A 15,315-nucleotide genomic window follows, 5' to 3' on the forward strand; every position below is an offset into this window, starting at 1 on the left:
ATGTCTGTACAGTCTATCACATGTAGAGTTATATGTAGAGTCTATCATATGGATTTATCATAAACATCTTTATATAGCTGCCTTTTTTTTTTTTTTTTTTTGAGACAGAGTCTCATTCTGTTGTCCAGGCTAGAGTATAGTGGTGTGGTTTTGGCTCACTGCAACCTCTGCCTCCCAGGTTCAAGTGATTGTCTTGCCTCAGCCTCCCAAGTAACTGGGACTACAGAGACACACTACCATGCCTGGCTAATTTTTGTATTTTTAGTAGAGACAGGGTTTCACTATGTTGTCTAGGCTGGTCTTGAACTCCTGACCCCAGGTGATCCTCCTGCTTCAGTCTCCCAGAGTTCTGGGATTACAGGTGTGAGCCACCACACCTGGCCTATATAGCTTTTAATAGTCCATTATGTAAGAGTACTGTAATTTATGTAACCTTTCTGTATGAGTCTGTTCAGGCTGCTATAAGAAAAATACCATAGACTGGGTGGCTTATCAACAACGCAAATTTATTTCTGACAGTTTTGGAGGCTGTGAAGTCCAGGATCAAGGTGCCAAAAGATGTGGTATCTGGTGAGGGCCTGCTTTCTGATTCATAGGTGTCAGTCTTCTTGCTGTGTCCTCACATGGTGGAAGGGGCAAGGGAGCTCTTAGGAGTCATTTTATAAGGCTACTTCTATAAGGGCACTCATCCCCAAACTATAACCAACTGGTTATATGTGACTGGGGGCCTCTCTAACATGCTTTCTCACTTTTTACAATGTGGATAGGCTGAGAACTTTTCAAATCTTTAAGTTACGCTTCCTTTTTGCTTAACAATTCTGTCTTTTAAGTCATTTCTCTCTTCTCACATTTTACTATAAGCACATAGGAAGAGCCAAGCTGCACCTTTAACACTTTGCTTAGAAATAGCTCCAGCTAAATATGCAATTTCATCACGTGTGAGTTTCACTTTCCACAGAATCCTAGACCACAAATACAGTTCAACAAGTTCTTTACCACTCTGTAACAAGGATTGTTTTTCCTTCAGTTTCTAATAACATATTATTTCTCATTTCTATCTGAGACCTCATCAGAATGGACTTTACCTCATATTTTACCAATACTCTGTTCATGGTTACTTAGGTATTCTTTAAGAAGATTGAGGCTTTTTCTCTAGCTCCCGTCTTTTCTTTCTTTGTTTTTCTTTGTTTGTTTTATTTTGTTTTTCAAGACAGAGTCTTGCTCTGTTGCCCAGGTTGGAGTACAGTGCCATGATCTTGGCTCACTGCAACCTCTGCCTCCCTGGTTCAAGCGATTCTCCTGCCTCAGCCTCCTGAGTAGCGGGGATTACAGGCACCTGCCACCATGCCTGAATAATTTTTGTATTTTTAGTAGAGATAGGGTTTCACCATGTTGACCAGGCTGGTCTCAAACTCCTGACCTCAGGTGATCCACCCGCCTTGGCTTCCCAAAGTGCTGGGATTACAGGTGTGAACCATTACACCCGGCCTCCTCTTTTCTTTCTGATTCCTCACCAGAATCTCTTTTAAAAATGTTTAAGGCAATCTAGGCTTTTTCTACTATGTACCTCAGTATTCTTCTAGTATTCTCTACCCATTACCTATTTATAAAGCTGCTTCCACATTTTTAGGTGTTTGTTATAGTAGGACCCCCCCATTCTCAGTAACAATTTCTGTCTTATGCCACTTGGGCTGATACAACAAAAATATCATGGCCTCGGTGCTTTATAAATAACAAAAAGTTATTTCTCACAGTTCTGAGAAGTTCAGATCAGAGCACTAGCAGATTCAGTGTCTGGTGAGGGTCTGCTTCTCTCTGGGTCCTCATGTTGCTGAAGGGGCACAGGAGCTCTCCGGAGTCTCGTTAATAAGGTTACTAATCTCATTCATGAGAGCTCTGCCCTCATGACCTAATCAGCTACCAAAGGCCCCATCTCCTAATATAATCACATTAAGGATTAGGATTTCAATATGAATTTTGTTGGGGACATACCTTATAGCATCTTCCCATATTGTGGGCATTTAGGTAGTTTCTATGTTTTTTCTATTAATAATGCCATCAGGAACAAAGTTTTCCTTATTTTATATTATTTCTTTAGGATTTGTTCTTTGAAATAGAATTAACAGATCAAAGAATGTGGACATTTAAGGCTTTTAGTACATATAATGAAATTGCTGATGGCACAGTTCTTTTGGAAAGCAATAGATGAGAGTACCTGTTTTACCATGGTCTTACCAGCATTATTATAATTTTAAAAATTGTTATCTAGGTGGGGGGCAGTGGCTCAAGCCTGTAATTCCAGCACTTTGGGAAGCTGAGGTGGGAAGACTTGAGGCCGGGAGTTTGAGACCAGCCTGGGAAACATAGCGAGATCCCATCTCTAAAAAAAAAAAAAAAAAAAATTAGCCAGGTGTGGTGCAAGCCTGTAGTTCCAACTACCTATGAAGCTGAGGTGGGAGGATCACTTGAGCCCAGGAGTTCGAGGTTACAGTGAGCTATGATTCATCACTGCACTCTAGCCTGGCTGACAGAGTAAGACCCTGACTGCATCTCTGCCCGCCCCCTCAACAAAAGATTGTTACCTAATTTGACATGCAAAAAATATTTTGCTTGTTGAATATGCATTTCCTTGGTCACTTGTAAGGGTGAAATTAAGTATTTTTTCCACACATTTATTATTAAATTATTTATTCCTTCCTTGTTGATAGATACTGCATCCTATGTAGATAAAATTTCCATATATGCCATGGTCTGTTTCCGGACTGCATATTCTGTACCATCAGTTTTGGTTATTGTCATATCTATGCCATATATTAAATTTTTATATTTGCCATGGTATGTTTCTGGACTACATACTCTGTACCATTAATTTCTGGTTATTCTCATATTTATGCCACACTGCTTTCATTACTACAGCTGTTTAATATGGATTAACATTGAGCAGGAAAAAATTTTTTTCTCTTTTGAGATGGAGTCTCACTCTGTTGCCCAGGCTGGAGTGCAATGGTGTGATCTCGGCTCACTGCAACCTCTGCCTCCTGGGTTCAAGCAATTCTCCTGCCTCAGCCTCCCAAGTAGCTGGGATTACAGGCGTATGCCACTATGCCCAACAAATTTTAGTATTTTTAGTAGAGATGGGGTTTCCCCATGTTGACCATGCTGGTCTTGAACTCCTGACCTTGTGATCCACCTGCCTCGGCCTCCCAAAGTGCTGGGATTACAGGCCTGAGCCACCGCGCCTGGCCAAGTATTTCTTCATTATTCTGCTTTCCCACATTTTCTCTCATGCTTTCTTGTTTATCCTTTCCAAAATAGGTTAGCATTATTTTATCATGATTAAAACCAAAAGACCCCCCAAAACCAACAATACAGGAATTTGAATTGAAATTCTCTGATTATCCCCTTTCCCCAGCACACATACACAAATATAGATGTATACATATATTTTTGGAGGATGGACAGAAAATTTGACTTCTTTACAATATTCTCTTTGCTATACAGAAATATGATATCGCTCTCCTTTTAATCAGGACTTCCTTTTTTTTTTTTTTTTTTTTTAATTGAGACGGAGTCTTGCTCTGTTGCCCAGGCTGGAGTGCAGTGGCTTGATCTCGGCTCACTGCAACCTTGCCACCCGGGTTCAAGTGATTCTCATGCCTCAGCCTCCTGAGTAGCTGGGACTACAGGTGCGCGCCACCATGCCTGGCAAATTTTTTTGTATTTTTAGTAGAGATAGGGTTTCGCCACATTGGCCAGGCTGGTCTCGAACTCCTGACCTCAGGTGATCCTCCTGGCTCGGCCTCCCAAAGTGCTGGGATTACAGGTGTGAGCCACCGTGCCTGGCCTTAATCAGGACTTCTGTTTATCCCTCAGTAAAGCTTTGCAGGATTTTTTTCTTTCTTTTTCTTTTCTTTTTTTTTTTTTTTAAATAGAGACGGGGTCTCACTCTTACTCCCAGGCTGGAGTGCAATGGCGTGATGGTATTTCACTACAGCCTTGAGCCCAAGCAATCCTCCTGCCTCAGCCTGTTGAGTAGCTGAAACCATAGGTGTGTGCCACCATGCTCAGCTGGTGTTTTTTTATTTTTTATTTTTTAGAGATGGGCTCTTGCTATATTGCCCAGGCTGGTCTTTGAACTCCTGGCATCAAGTGATCAAATGATCTTCCTGCCTCAACCTCCCAAAGTGTTTGAGTTACACGTGTGAGCCACCACACCCAGCCCTGGATTTTTTTCTTATAAGGCCTGCTTAGATCTTGTTAAATTCAATTTTTTTTTATTGTGGTAACATACACACAACTTGAAATTCACCATCTTAACCATTTCTCAGTGTAGAGTTCAGTGGCATTAAGTATACTGATACTGGAATACAACCATCACCCACCATTTATTTCCAGAAATTTTTTCATCTTCCCAAACTGAAACTCCATACCCATTAAACTCCCTATTTCCCCTACCCATAGTCCCTGGCAACCACCATTCTACCTTGCCTCTATGATTTTGACTACTCTGGGAACATCATATAAGCAGAATTATATAATATTTGTCCTTTTGCAACTGGCTTATTTCACTTAGCATAATATCCTCAAGGTCGCCCATGTAGAATGTTTCAGAATTCTTCCTTTTTAAGGCTGAATTGTATTCCGTTGTATGTAGATACCATGTTTAGTTTATACATTCATATTCTGAGAGATACTTAGAGATTTCCACCTGAAATTAAAATATTTTGTCTTTGTTGCTGCTGCTGAAAATACATGACTTTTTAAGTCTATTTTTACAAGTTTTAAGTGGTTTTTGCTGTCACATTTGGAAGCTATTGGTTTATAATTAAAATTGTTATAACCAGCCACTTTATTAAACTCTTTGAAATCAATTCTAATAGTTTTTCAGTGCTTTTATTAGATTTTATAATGATACAACCATATGGTTGGCAAATAATGACAATTTGGTTTTCTCCTTTCACATACATTTCATTTACTTTTACCGAATCAGTCAACATTTCAGAGTAATGTTAAATGATAACAGTGAGTGGTCATCCTTGTTTTGTTCCTAATTCAGAATATCTTCACTAACATATAATATGTATTGATTTTACTTATATATTCTTTAGCATGTTAAGGAAATATTTTTATTCTTAATAGTTTAGAAAATATGGGCATTTGAGATGAATTACAAATCAAGAACAAATGTATGTGTGTGTTAATACAATGCTTTTTTTTTTACTGTTACCTGGAGTTGGGCCAGAGTTCACAGGTTTAGGGCACAATCCTCTACAAGACTGCTCTACCTTCAGATATCAGCCTCCAGTTTGGGGGTCCCCAGGATCACTCTCACTTCTGACCAGGTAGCTATAGTTTTGGGTCCCCCAGGCATTCCCTCAGGTTTGATGATTGGATGGAATGACTCTCAGAACTTCAGAAAGTGCTAAACTTACAATTATAGTTTCATTATAGCAACAGAATATAAATGAGAGGAGAGGTATAGGAGTGTTTGGGATGGTTCCAAATAGGATGCTTCCGTCGTCCTCAGGTAGCAATATGCAAAATATTGCTACCCAGGGAAGCTCCCCGAAGCTTTGGTATGTAGAGTTTTTATTGAGACTTTATTATTTAGGCCTGATTGATGGAATCATCGACGTGGTTGAATGCAGTCTCCATCACCCTTCACTCCTCAGAGGTCTCCTAATATGGCTCAAAGACCCAAGCCTTTAATCACATAGTTGGTCTTTTTGGTGTGGCCAGCAGCCATCCTTAGGTACCTTGTTAGCATAAACTGTCAGGCCTGGCACAAGGGCCCCACAATGAATAGAAAAGGTACTTCTGTCACTTAGGAAATTCAAGGGTTTAGAGGTCACCTCCCAGGAACTGGGATCAAATGCCAACCAAATTCTTTTTTTTTTAACTTTTTAATTTTTGTGGGTATATAGTAGGTATATATATTTATGAGGTAGATGAGATACTTTGATACAGGCGTGCAATGCATAATACATCATGGTAAGTAGGGTATTCATCTTCTCAAGCATTTATCCTTTGTGTTACAAACAATCCAGTTATACTCTTTTAGTTTATTTTAAATGTACAATTAAATTATTGACTATAGGTCAGCCTGTTGTGCTATCAAATACTAGGTATTTTTCATTCTGTCCCATGAACCATCCCCACATCCCCTACTCCACCCCCACTACCCTTCTCAGCCTCAGAGCCTTCTACTCTCTGTCTCCTTGAGTTCAGTCATTTTAATTTTTAGCTCCCACAAATAAGTGAGAACATGTGAAGTTTGTCTTTCTGTGCTTGGTTTATATCACTTAACATAATGTCCTCTAGTTCCATCCATGTTGTTGCAAATGACAGAATCTTATTCTTTTTTATGGCTGGATAGTACTCCATTGTGTGTAGGTACCACATTTTCTTTATCTGTTCATCTGCTGATGGACACTTAGGTTGCTTCCAAATCTTGGCTGTTGTGAACAGTGCTACAACAAATGTGGGAGTGACTCTTTGATATACTGATTTCCTTTCTTTCTTTTGTTCTTTTTTGTTTGTTTGTTTTGAGACAGAGTCTCATTCTGTCACCCAGGGACTGGAGTGCAGTGGCATAATCTCAGCTCACTGCAGCCCTCTGCCTCCTGGGTTCAAGTGATTCTCCCACCTCAGCCTCCTGAGTAGCTGGGATTACAGGTGCCTGCCACCATGCCTGGCAAATTTTTATATTTTTAGTAGAGACAGCGTTTCACCATGTTGCCCAGGCTGGTCTTGAACTTCTCACCTCAAGTGATCCGCTCACTTTGGCCTCTCAAAGTGCTGGGATTAAAGGCATGAGCCACAGTGCCCAACCACCATTTTCATTTCTTTTGGGCATATACCCAGCAGTGAGATTGCTGGATCATATGGTAGTTCTATTTTTCTTTATTTGAGGAACCTCCAAGCTGTTCTTCATAGTGGTTGTACTACTTTACATTTCTACCAACAGTGTACGGGGGTTCCCTTTTCTCCCTATCCTCTCCAGCGTTTATTGTTGCCTATCTTTTGGATAAAAGCCATTTTAACTGGAGCATCTCACTCCAGTTAATGTGGTTTTGATTTGCATTTCCATGATCAATGATATGAGCACATTTTCATATGCCTGTTTGCCATTTGTATGTCTTCTTTTGAGAAATGTCTATTCAGATCTTTTGCTCGTTTTAAAATCAGATTATTAGGTTATTTCCTATAGAGTTGTTTGAGCTCCTTATATATTCTGGTTATTAATCCCTTGTCAGATGGATAATTTGCAAAGACTTTCTCTCATTCTGTGAGTTGTCTCTTCTCTTGGTTGATTGTTTCCTTTGCTGTGTAGAAGCTTCCCCCGGCCCGGCCCCCTGCCCCGGCATCCCTGAGACGGAGTCTTGCTCTGTCGCCCAGGCTGGAGTGCAGTGTTGTGATCTTGGTTTAACTTGATGTGACCCCATTTGTCCATTTTTGCTTCACCAACCAAATTTTTTTTTTTTTTTTGAGACCAGGTCTCACTCTGTTGCCCAGTCTGGAGTGCAGTGGTGCGATCTTGGCTCACTACAGCCTCGACTTCCTGGGCTCAAGTGATCCTCCCACCTCAGCCTCCTGAGTAGGCTGGGAGTGGGACCACAGGTGCGTGCCACCATGTTCGGCTAATTTTTTTGGAGTTTTCTAGAGATAGGGTTTTGCCGTGTTGCCCAGGCTGGTCTTGAATTTCTGAGCTCAAGTGATCTACCCACCAGACCTCAAAAAGTGCTGGGATTACAGGTGTGAGCCACCATGCCCAGCCGCCTCAACCAAATTCTTTATTACATAACTGTCAATTGAGATGATTTGTATAGATGTGATCAAAATTACATTGTATGAAATTATTACATTAATTCAGTTGAGTCAACAAATACTTAAGCCTATTGTGTCTGTGCCAAATATTCTTCTAAATGCTGAGATAAATTTTCTACTTTTAAATGTCAAATTCACTTTGATAGTGTTTCAATCATTTATCTAACAAATATTGAGTGTCTATTCTGTGCTCCAGGTACTGGTTTCCAACAAATATTGAGTGTCTATTCTGTGCTCCAGGTACTAGTTTTAGATATAGCAGTGAACAAACCAGACAAAACTCCGTGTCTTCATGGTGCTTACTTTTTAGTGGCAAATTTATATTACATTCTCAAGTCAACAAGATCTATAGTTTATTGTCTGGGTACTTTCATTACTGTGTTTGAGTATTGGGATTTTATTAGGGCATGGAATAGGTAACTTTCTTTTTCTCCGCACAGGAATAGTTTGTATAGCACAAGAATTACTATTTATGTGAAAATCTGAAATATGTTAAAATATGGAGATACTTTTTGATATTTTTCCATTTCATTTACTTCTTTAAACATTTTATATATATGCTTTGATTTGCATTTCATATATATATATGTATATATACACACATATGTATTTCTTCTTCATTATATATGAAATGATAAGACAACATAGCATAGTAGTTAAGAGTGAGGACTCTGGAGCCTGACTACCTGGGTTCAATCCCCATCTTTGCTGTTTGCTTTCTGTGTAGCCTTGGAAAGTACTCTTCCTTTGAGCAACACAACACTTCAAAATGTGTTTTATATACAGCATCTAGTTGTTTTTGTGGCGGAAACCCTTTTGAAATATCTAAATTATCATGCTGTTAGAAAGGCAAATCCTTTTAACACAGTATTCTTCACTTGCCGAGGGATCTAGGGCTTCAGTTTTTCACTCGGCTAATGTGCAGCTGGATGGGTATTGTAGGAAACTATTTGTGTACTTTTTTAAATGATGGATTTTTATAGAAACAGTTTGTATAGTTTTTAGAATTAATTTTAAAGATGAGCTCTAATGTTTTACATCTTAAAACCTCTTCTTTTCAGTTATAGCAATTGTCTTATATTTGATGATGCCTATTGTGAACATAAGTGAAGTACTTGGACCCTTGTGCCTTATGCTACTCATGGGAACTGTCCACTGTCAAATTGTGTCTACTCAGATAACAAGACCATCAGGAAACAATGGAAATCGAAGAAGAAGGTAAGATGAGAAATTACACTGTAGTTTTATATTTTCTGGGAGAGATATTGTAGAGATTTATAAAACCTTTGATTAATTTAAAATCTCCCTCTTTTGTGTTTTTCATTATTTTTTGGCTTAGAAAATGAATGCGTTACTTTGCACTTTTCTTCTTGATGCAGAGAAACCTTGTTACAAACTTTCAGTTCCAATTTGGGACTTTTGTCATTCAGTACAGTTGTTTAAAAGGAAAATTTCTATACTATATTATTCTTTATAAAATTTATCATATATTGGCTTCGAAGAAAACATTCTCTTTGAAATTCAGTCTTAATCAAAATTTGGTGAAAATTCACTGTAAACAAGGATCTTGGTACATTTGGTTAGCGCTACCAAAATTTTACCTTTTTTCAAAGATGTGTAATAAGAATTGATTTCTAAGTGGTCTAAACTTTTTTTTTTTTTTCTTTTTGAGACAGAGTTTCGCTCTTGTTGCCCAGGCTGGAGTGCAATGGCACAATCTCGGCTCACTGCAACCGACACCTCCCGAGTTCAAGCGATTCTCCTGCCTCAGCCTCCCAAGTAGCTGGGATTACAAGCATATGCCACCACACCCAGCTAATTTTTTTTTTAAAATTTAGTAGAGACGGGGTTTCACCATGTTGATCAGGCTGGTCTAGAGAACTCCTGACTTCAGGTGATCCACCTGCCTTGGCCTCCCAAAAGGCTGGGATTGCAGGCATGAGCCACTGCGCCCAGCCGTCTAAACTTTTAATAAGGATTTATTTGGCTTTTCTTTACATATGGAATTCATGTTATATTTTAATCGATTATATGGTATATGTGAGTTTTGGAACTGTTGAAATGTTCTTAGGTATATGCAGTGTTATTTTCCAAAAGTTGTGTTATCTTCCCTCAGAATATCTGTAGATTTTTGCCTGCGTAAGCAATTACTAAATAAGAATTTTCCATTAGGTGCAATGAATTTCAATATATTCTTATTTTTGAATGTTATTTTAAAAACTTTTTTAAAAAGATTTCTTGTAAATTCAGTTAAATTGATGGAATGTTTTCTAAGGAAATAAAATGCTATGCTATGTCTTATTGATACCTATAGTATATATCTTTTGTCTAGGATATCAATAAAAAGTGATCAGTTGCTACTATTCTATGCTACCCTTATAAAATGTGCCATAAGAGGTAGATTCCTAACGTCCATATTTAAAGAAATTGCTCCTTCTGCTAGTGGTGTTGAATGTGCCTGAACAGACTCTTGGTCGTAAGAGTGGAATTTTTTTTTTTAGTAGATTCTGAATAGCGGTTCTATTTCTCTAATGACTGAACAAAATCGTAGCATAGGACTTTGGTTTGGAATCTGGTTTTGCCCTCAAATCAGAAAGTTCTTGCATAATTTATCCTCAGAATATGAAGTTAAACTATACTTGATTTTAGGTAGTAATTTGTCAGTATAATTTTCTGTAGGGATATTTTCGGCAGAAATAGAAAGGGTCTTGAATAATCTGAAGTTATTGAAATTTTTTTTTTGTAGAAAATTACGAAAAACTGTAAATGGTGATGGGAGCCGAGAAAATGGAAATAACTCCTCTGATAAAGTCAGAGGAATAGAAACTTTGGAATCTGTACCCATTATTGGTGGTTTTTGGGAGACTGTCTTTGGCAACAGGTGGGAGTCTTTTTTACTTGATTTTGTATTCACATAGTATTTACAGAATGTATAGTATCATCAGGCCATAGGAGTAAGTAGTATAGACTTATCTTGGTGTGATTTTTAAGGGTTATCAGAGGGCTTGCTTACTCAAAATGTTGTCTTCACTGTCTGTTTTGTTACCTGTGAATGCAGTAATCTATCATGGAAGTATTCTGTTTTTTGTTTTGTTTTGTTTTGTTTTGAAACGGAGTCTCATTCTCTCACCCAGGCTGGAGTGCAGTGGCACGATCTTGGCTCACTGCAACCTCTGCCTCTTGAGTTCAAGCGATTCTCCTGCCTCAGCCTTCTGAGTAGCTGGGATTACAGGTGCCCGCCGCCACACCCAGCTAATTTTTGTATTTTATTAGAGACAGGGTTTCACCATGTTGCCCAGGCTGATATCGAATTCCTGACCTCAGGCCTCAGGCATGAGCCATCGCACCTGGCCTGATTTCCTTTCTTTTGGTTATATACCTAGCAGTGGGGTTGCTGGATCATATGGTAGTTCTATTTTTCTTTATTTGAGGAACCTCCAAGCTGTTCTTCATAGTGGTTGTACTACTTTACATTTCCACCAACAGTGTACGGGGGTTCCCTTTTCTCCATATCCTCTCCAGCATTTGTTACCATCTGTCTTTCGCATAAAAGCCATTTTAACTGGAGTAAGATGATATCTCATTGTGGTTTTGATTTGCATTTCTGTGATCAATGATATGAGTACCTTTTCATATACCTCTTTACCATTTGTATGTCTTCTTTTGAGAAATGTCTATTCAGATCTTTTGCCCATTTTAAAATCAGATTATTAGATTTTTTTCTATAGAGTTGTTTGAGCTCCTTATATATTCTGGTTATTAATCCCTTGTCAGATGGATAATTTGAGACTTTCTCTCATTCTGTGAGTTGTCTTTTCACTTGGTTGATTGTTTCCTTTGCTATATAGATGCTTTTTAACTTGATGTGATCTCATTTGTCCATTTTGCTTTGGTTGCCTGTGCTTGTGGAGTATTATTTAAGAAATCTTTGCCCAGACCAATATCTGGAGAGTTTCCGTAATGTTTTCTTTTAGTCATTTCATAGTTTGGGGTCCTAGATTTAGTTCTTTAATTAACTTTTATTTGATTTTTGCATATAGTGAGAGATAAGGGTCTAGTTTCATTCTTCTGCATGTGGATATTCAGTTTTTCCAGCACCATTTATTGAAGAGACTGTCCTTTATCTAATGTATGTTCTTGGCATCTTTGTCAAAACTGAGTTCACTGTTGGCTGGGCACAGTGGCTTATGCCTGTAATCCCAGCACTTTGGGAGGCTGAGGCGGGGGGATCATTTGAGGTCAGGAGTTCAAGACCAGCCTGGCCAACATGGCCAAACCTTGTCTCTACTAAAAATACAAGAATTATCCGGGCGTGGTGGTGGGCACCTGTAATCCCAGCTACTCGGGAGGTGGAAGCAGGAGAATCGCTTGAACCTGGGAAGCAGAGGTTGCAGTGAGTCAGGATCTCACCACTTTACTCCAGCCTAGGTGACAGAGTGTGACCCTGTCTCAAAAAAAAAAAAAAAAAATGAGTTCACTGTAGATGTATGGATTTATTTCCGGGTTCTCAATTCTGTTCCACTGGCCGATGTGTTTTTATGCCACTACCGTGCTCCTTTGGTTACTATAGTGCTGTAGTACAATTTGAAGTCAGGTAATGTGATTCCTTCAGTTTTGTTATTTTTTACTTAGGATAGCTTTGGTTATTCTGGGTCTTTTGTGATTCCATATAATTTTTATTTTTATTTATTTATTTTTTTTTTGAGACGGAGTCTTCCTCTGTCACCCAGGCTGGAGTGCAATGGCGTGATCTCGGCTCACTGCAACCTCTGCCTCCCAGGTTCAAGCAATTCTCCTGCCTCAGCCTCCCATGTAGCTGGGATTACAGGTGCCCACCACCACGCCTGGCTAATTATTTTTTTTTTTGTATTTTTAGTAAAGATGGGGTTTCACCATGTTGGCCAGGCTGGTCTTGAACTCCTGACCTCAGGTGATCTGCCCACCTCGGCCTTCCAAAGTGCTGGGATTACAGGTGTGAGCCACCATGCCTGGCCAATTCCATATAAATTTTAGGATTGTTTTTTCTATTTTTGTGAAGAATGTCATTGTTATTTTTATAGGGATTGCATTGAATCTGTAGATTGCTTTGGTTAATATGGATATTTTTAATAATAGTCATTCTTCCAGTTCATAAACTATGGAATATCTTTGCATATTTTTTGTGTTCTCTTCAATTTCTTTTTTTCTTTTTTTTTTTTTGAGACAGAGTCTCGCTCTATCGCCGAAGCTGGAGTGCAGTGGCATGATCTCGGCTCACTGCAAGCTCCATCTCCTGGGTTCACGCCATTCTCCTGCCTCAGCCTCCTGAGGAGCTGGGACTACAGGCACCCTCCACCGCGCCTGGCTAATTTTTTGTATTTTTAGTAGAGACGGGGTTTCACCATGGTCTCAATCTCCTGACCTCGTGATCCACCCGTCTTGGTTTCCCAAAGTGCTGGGATTACAGGCGTGACCCACCGCACCCAGCTGTGTTCTCTTCAGTTTCTTACATCTATGTTTTATAGTTTTCATTATAGAGGTCTTTCACTTCTTTGGTTAATTGCTAGGTGTTTAATTTTATTTGTAACTATTAGAAATTGTGTAACTTTCTTGATTTCTTTTTTAGATTGTTTGCTGTTGGCATATAGAAATGCTATTGATTTTTGGCTGGGTGCAGTGGCTCACGCCTGTAATCCCAGCACTTTGGGAGGCCAAGGTGGGTGGATCACGAGGTCAGGAGATTGAGACCATCCTGCTTAACATGGTGAAACCCTGTCTCTACTAAAAATACAAAAAAAAAAATTAGCCGGGCGTGGTGGTGGGCACCTGTAGTCCCAGCTACTTGGGAGGCTGAGGCAGGAGAATGGCATGAATCCGGGAGGCGGAGTTTGCAGTGAGGCGAGATCATGCCACTGCACTCCAGCCTGGGCGACAGAGCAAGACTCCGTCTCAAGAAAAAAAAAAAAAAAGAAAAAAGAAATGCTATTGATTTTTATGTCAATTTCATATCCTGCAACTTTAATGAATTTATCAGTTCTGATAGTTTTTTGGTGGTATCTTTAGGTTTTTCCAAATATAAAATCTTATTATATGTAAACAAAGGTAATTTGAATCTTCTTTTCCAATTTGTAGGCCTTTCATTTCTGTCTCTTGTCTGATTGCTCTAGCTAGGACTTCTAGTACTATATTGAATAACAGTGATGAAAGTGGGCATCTTTGTCATTTTCCAGATCTTAGAGGAAAGGCTTTCAGTTTTTCCTCATTCAGTGTGATACCAGCTGTGGGTCTGTCATGTGACTTGACTTTTATTCTTTTGAGATATGTTCCTTCTATACCCTGATTTTTGAGAATTATTATCATGCAGGGATATTGAATTTTATCAAATGCTTTTTCATCATCATTTGAAATGATTATATGGTTTTTTTCCTTCATTCTTTTGGTATGATGTGTCACATTAATTGATATTTATGTATGTTGAACCATCCTTGCATCCCTGGTATAACCCTACTTGGTCATGATGAATGACCTTTTTATTTATTTATTTTATCTTATTGTTATTAATATTTGAGACAGAGCCTTACTCTGTTGCCCAGGCTTGAGTGCAGTGGCGTGATCTTGGCTCACTGCAAACTCTGCTTCCCAGTTCAAGTGATTCTTGTGTGTGAGCCCCCCATGTAGCTGGGACCACAGGCATGTGCCACCACATCCCTCTAATTTTTTGTATTTTTTGTAGAGGTGCACAGAAGTCAAGTATTGAGATTTGAGAACCTCTGCCTAGATTTCACAGGATGTATGGAAATGCTTGGATGTCCAGGCAGAAGTTTGCTGCCGGGGCAGGGCACTCATGGTGAACCTTTGCTAGGGCAGTGTGGAAGGGAAATGTAGGGTGGGCACCTGCACATAGAGTTCTCACTGGGGCACTGCCTAGTGGAGCTGTGAGAAGAGGGCCACCGTCCACAAGACCCCAGAATGGTAAATCCACTGATAGCTTGCATTGTGCACCTGGAAAAGCCGTAGACACTCAACACCAGCCCGTGAAAGCAGCCAGGAGGGAGGCTGTACCCTCCTGGTGATACTTGATATCATTTTAATTTTCTGGAATGTTTTAAGACTTGTTTTGTGGCCATAATATGGTATATCCCTGAAAATGATTCATGCACTGAGGAGAAAAATGTGTATTCTATAGCCAGTAGGTAAAATGTTCAGTAAATGTCTGTCAGGTCTATTTGGTCTGTAGTGTAGATTAAGTCCAATTTTTTTTGTTGATTTTTCTATTTGAATGATCTGTCTAATACTGAAAATGAGGTTGAAGTCTCCAGCTATTATTGTATTGGAGTCTGTCTCTCTCTTTAACTCTAATAATATTTGCTAAAGCAAATATTTGCTAAAGCACTTTGGGAGGCCAAGGTGGGTGGATCACCTGAGGTCAGGAGTTCAAGACCAATCTGGCCAACATGGTGAAACCCCGTCTCTACTAAAAAAAATACAAAAATTAGCCAGGCATGATGG

The 15,315-nt window shown here is 39.2% G+C and overlaps 1 protein-coding gene across 22 annotated transcripts in view; it reads left to right on the forward strand.

The window, feature by feature from the left end:
• The window catches only part of PHTF1 (putative homeodomain transcription factor 1), a 129,143-nt gene that overhangs the window by 24,107 nt on the left and 89,721 nt on the right, over positions 1–15,315 (forward strand). For 17 of the 22 annotated variants that reach the window (XR_010123764.1, XR_010123755.1, XR_010123759.1 and 14 more), the window contains 2 exons: positions 8,889–9,045; positions 10,574–10,708. Coding sequence is in view for 14 of the 22 variants with exons in the window: in XM_054463632.2 (XP_054319607.1) it covers positions 8,889–9,045; positions 10,574–10,708 (292 nt within the window). In the remaining 8 variants the exon portion in view is untranslated. The remainder of the gene's footprint in view (positions 1–8,888; positions 9,046–10,573; positions 10,709–15,315) is intronic. The other 5 variants (XR_008495748.1, XM_054463657.2, XM_063651884.1 and 2 more) reach the window with 1 other exon arrangement.

This window comes from Pongo pygmaeus, chromosome 1 (genome assembly GCF_028885625.2).
Source record: "Pongo pygmaeus isolate AG05252 chromosome 1, NHGRI_mPonPyg2-v2.0_pri, whole genome shotgun sequence".
Taxonomy (NCBI): Eukaryota; Metazoa; Chordata; class Mammalia; order Primates; family Hominidae; genus Pongo; species Pongo pygmaeus.